This window comes from Geospiza fortis, unplaced genomic scaffold (genome assembly GCF_000277835.1).
Source record: "Geospiza fortis unplaced genomic scaffold, GeoFor_1.0 scaffold40, whole genome shotgun sequence".
Lineage (NCBI taxonomy): Eukaryota > Metazoa > Chordata > Aves > Passeriformes > Thraupidae > Geospiza > Geospiza fortis.
In genome coordinates, this window is record NW_005054297.1 from 21,363,416 (window position 1) to 21,366,080 (window position 2,665).

The 2,665-nt window shown below is 39.6% G+C and overlaps 1 protein-coding gene across 1 annotated transcript in view; it reads left to right on the plus strand.

The window, feature by feature from the left end:
- AGA (aspartylglucosaminidase) overlaps positions 1–2,665 on the plus strand; it is a 16,823-nt gene that overhangs the window by 4,450 nt on the left and 9,708 nt on the right. The window contains exon 2 of the mRNA XM_005415686.2: positions 1,529–1,682. Within this exon, the coding sequence (XP_005415743.1) occupies positions 1,529–1,682 (154 nt within the window). The remainder of the gene's footprint in view (positions 1–1,528; positions 1,683–2,665) is intronic.

Below are 2,665 nucleotides of genomic sequence, written 5' to 3' on the forward strand. Positions count from 1 at the left end.
GGAAGGGCCCAGCGCCGGAGCTTGCCCGTCCGTCTCTGCCGCTGGGAGTCTGCGAGCAAATGGTTTCACTTTCCACCGTGGGGAATAACGCTAAAAACCGCGACCAAAACCCACGAAAGCTAAAGAGGGGAGTTACGAATTGCGAAAAAGCTAGATCAAAGACATGCTTTTGTTAATAATGTGGTTTTCACTCTTGTGTAGTGTTATTTAAAGCTTTTTTTGTTTTGATTTGGTGGGGTTTTTTTGAGATTCCTCTAAAAAATTAGGTCGTTATGTTATTTCTTTGAAACTTGTTTTGTGATGTGTTATCGACAGTCAAAGCAGGCTTTTCTATTGCAATATACATTAGCTGTGAATAGTAATTTTTAAAGACTTGCATATTATTTTATTACAACTGAGTTGTAAGTAACCCCTTACTACAGAATTTTTTCTTGTGAAACGAATTACCAGTAAAGCCTTGGAATGGTCAGAAGTGAAATACAGTAATGAAAATTGCAAGGCCCTTGGCTTTGCAGCTTCTGAAAGCCTGTGCTAAGGCAACTCACAGCAATAAAGGTAGTGGGAATCAGACAATACTCCTCACACTGAAGTTTGTGATAGAGGCAAGCATATGTGGAGTTGGATGCATGGTATTAGGTCTTATTTTTTCCCTGGTGCAGGCAACTTCATGTAATAGTTGTGAAGCATCGGTGATTATTAGGCTTCTTGGCATTTGCTGCCTCCCCTGTGCTGGGTCTGTCAGGTGATGGAGTGCCAGAGCCAGCACAAATTGGAGTGAGCAGGACTGTGATTGTCAGTGGCAGCAAGCTGAAGCACCTTAGAGGATCTTGCCTGAGGTCCATCCTTGTGAAATCTATGTGCAATGCCTTCAGGCTCAGTGTATTCAAGTCATGTCGTTTGACACGTCTGCAATGTCTGACAAAGCTGCACCATGATCTAGATCCTGAAGAATGGAACACAAAGGGTTGAACAGGAGAATGTGGAGACTTCATTTCATATATATAATTTTCACTTTGCTTTTGTGCTTACGTAGTTACTGATGCAGATTCATACCTTTTTATTCTGCAGTTGGACGCTTAATACTCTCATATGAAGCTTTTGAGGGCAGCTTTTTTTTTGGCCTTTTTTTGTTCTTTTTTTGTGTTGGAGGATTTTTTTCCCCTTCTTCCTTCTCCCAGAAGGCTTTAAACAAGTGGTGATAAAGTAATAATTGGTTTTGGACAGAGAAGGGCATTTGATATGGAGAACTCGTGATAATGGTTAATAAATAATACCTCAGTCAAAAGAAAAGCTGTGTTTCTCAGTCAGAAATACTAATCAGATATGCAAGGAAAAGAATATTTAGAAAAGTGAATAGTGAGTTTAGAAAATTTAATCAATTCTTTGATTATATTTTGACTTCATAATCTGTAATTTATAGTTTACTAGTTTTTATCCACTTATGTAATACACCTGCATCATGTCTATCTTCAAGCAGCAGTGTAAACTCTTTTCCCTAGTGACATTTAATTATTTGTGTTTATTACAGCTTGGAGAGTATTGGAGTCAGGAGGTTCAGAGCTGGATGCGGTCGAGAGAGGCTGTGGTCAGTGTGAGATCGATCAGTGCGATGGGAGCGTGGGCTACGGAGGAAGCCCAGATGAAAGTGGAGAAACAACTCTGGATGCAATGATTATGGATGGGTAAGGAAACTGTATGGAGAAGAGAATGATCCCTGCTGTTATAAATGACTCAGACCCCAAGTGGGAATGCATTATAAGAGTTTTATTGAGAAGAATAAAAACGTTCACAAGGCAGAAGGGACAGCGCTGGGAACATGGCCTAACATCAGAGGCTCATCTGGCAGCTCCACGTTTTATACCCCTGGTGTTCCATCAGCTTGCTGCATATTTGTTTTCATTTTACATAGTCTTGCCCCATATCATTCTCCTGGGTGCCCACACGGTTTCATCAGTGTGATCCTCAGGGCCATCACTGGATGAGTTCTGCTGCTTTTAAGGTTGTGTCTCAAAGGTTAGGCCAGCAACAGTCTGTCCAATGTGAACTCACAAACCCACACCACAACACACAGAACCATCCTCACAACCAGGCCACTGCAACAATATCAACCACTCCACAGCACATATCACTATGTTTACATAATATTTACAACATCATAATATTTAATCAGCAATATAATTAATAATATCAATTCATGCAACACCCAGTGAAAGCCAACTTCCATTAACTTGTTTCTCACACCTGCCATTTTTAGCACACTTAAAGATTGTTACAGGATTTTGGTGCTTTGGGGATGACTATGGGGCAAGCTAACTTGTAGAACAAGGAAAAATAACATACCTGATTGTGGAAGAGTAGGAAATGACTCTTCACCTGTAGTGCATTAATCCAGTTCTAGGTATAGCAGCTGAAACAGGTGGTTTATAGTATTGTTAGCTTTCCCTTTACATTCAGTCCATAAATATTTCACTTTTGGAGCAATTGTCTTCAATAATTTATTTGCTGTTTAAAGCTGTCTGATTAAAAAGTAATTGCAAATGTGTGGTTCATGTTATGAGTTTATGTAACAAAATAGTTACTCTACTGAAAATATTGCTGTGAATGGAAGTACTGTTTTTGAGCAACATTTCCATGCCTGTGAAAGGAAACAAAATATATAGGAAGT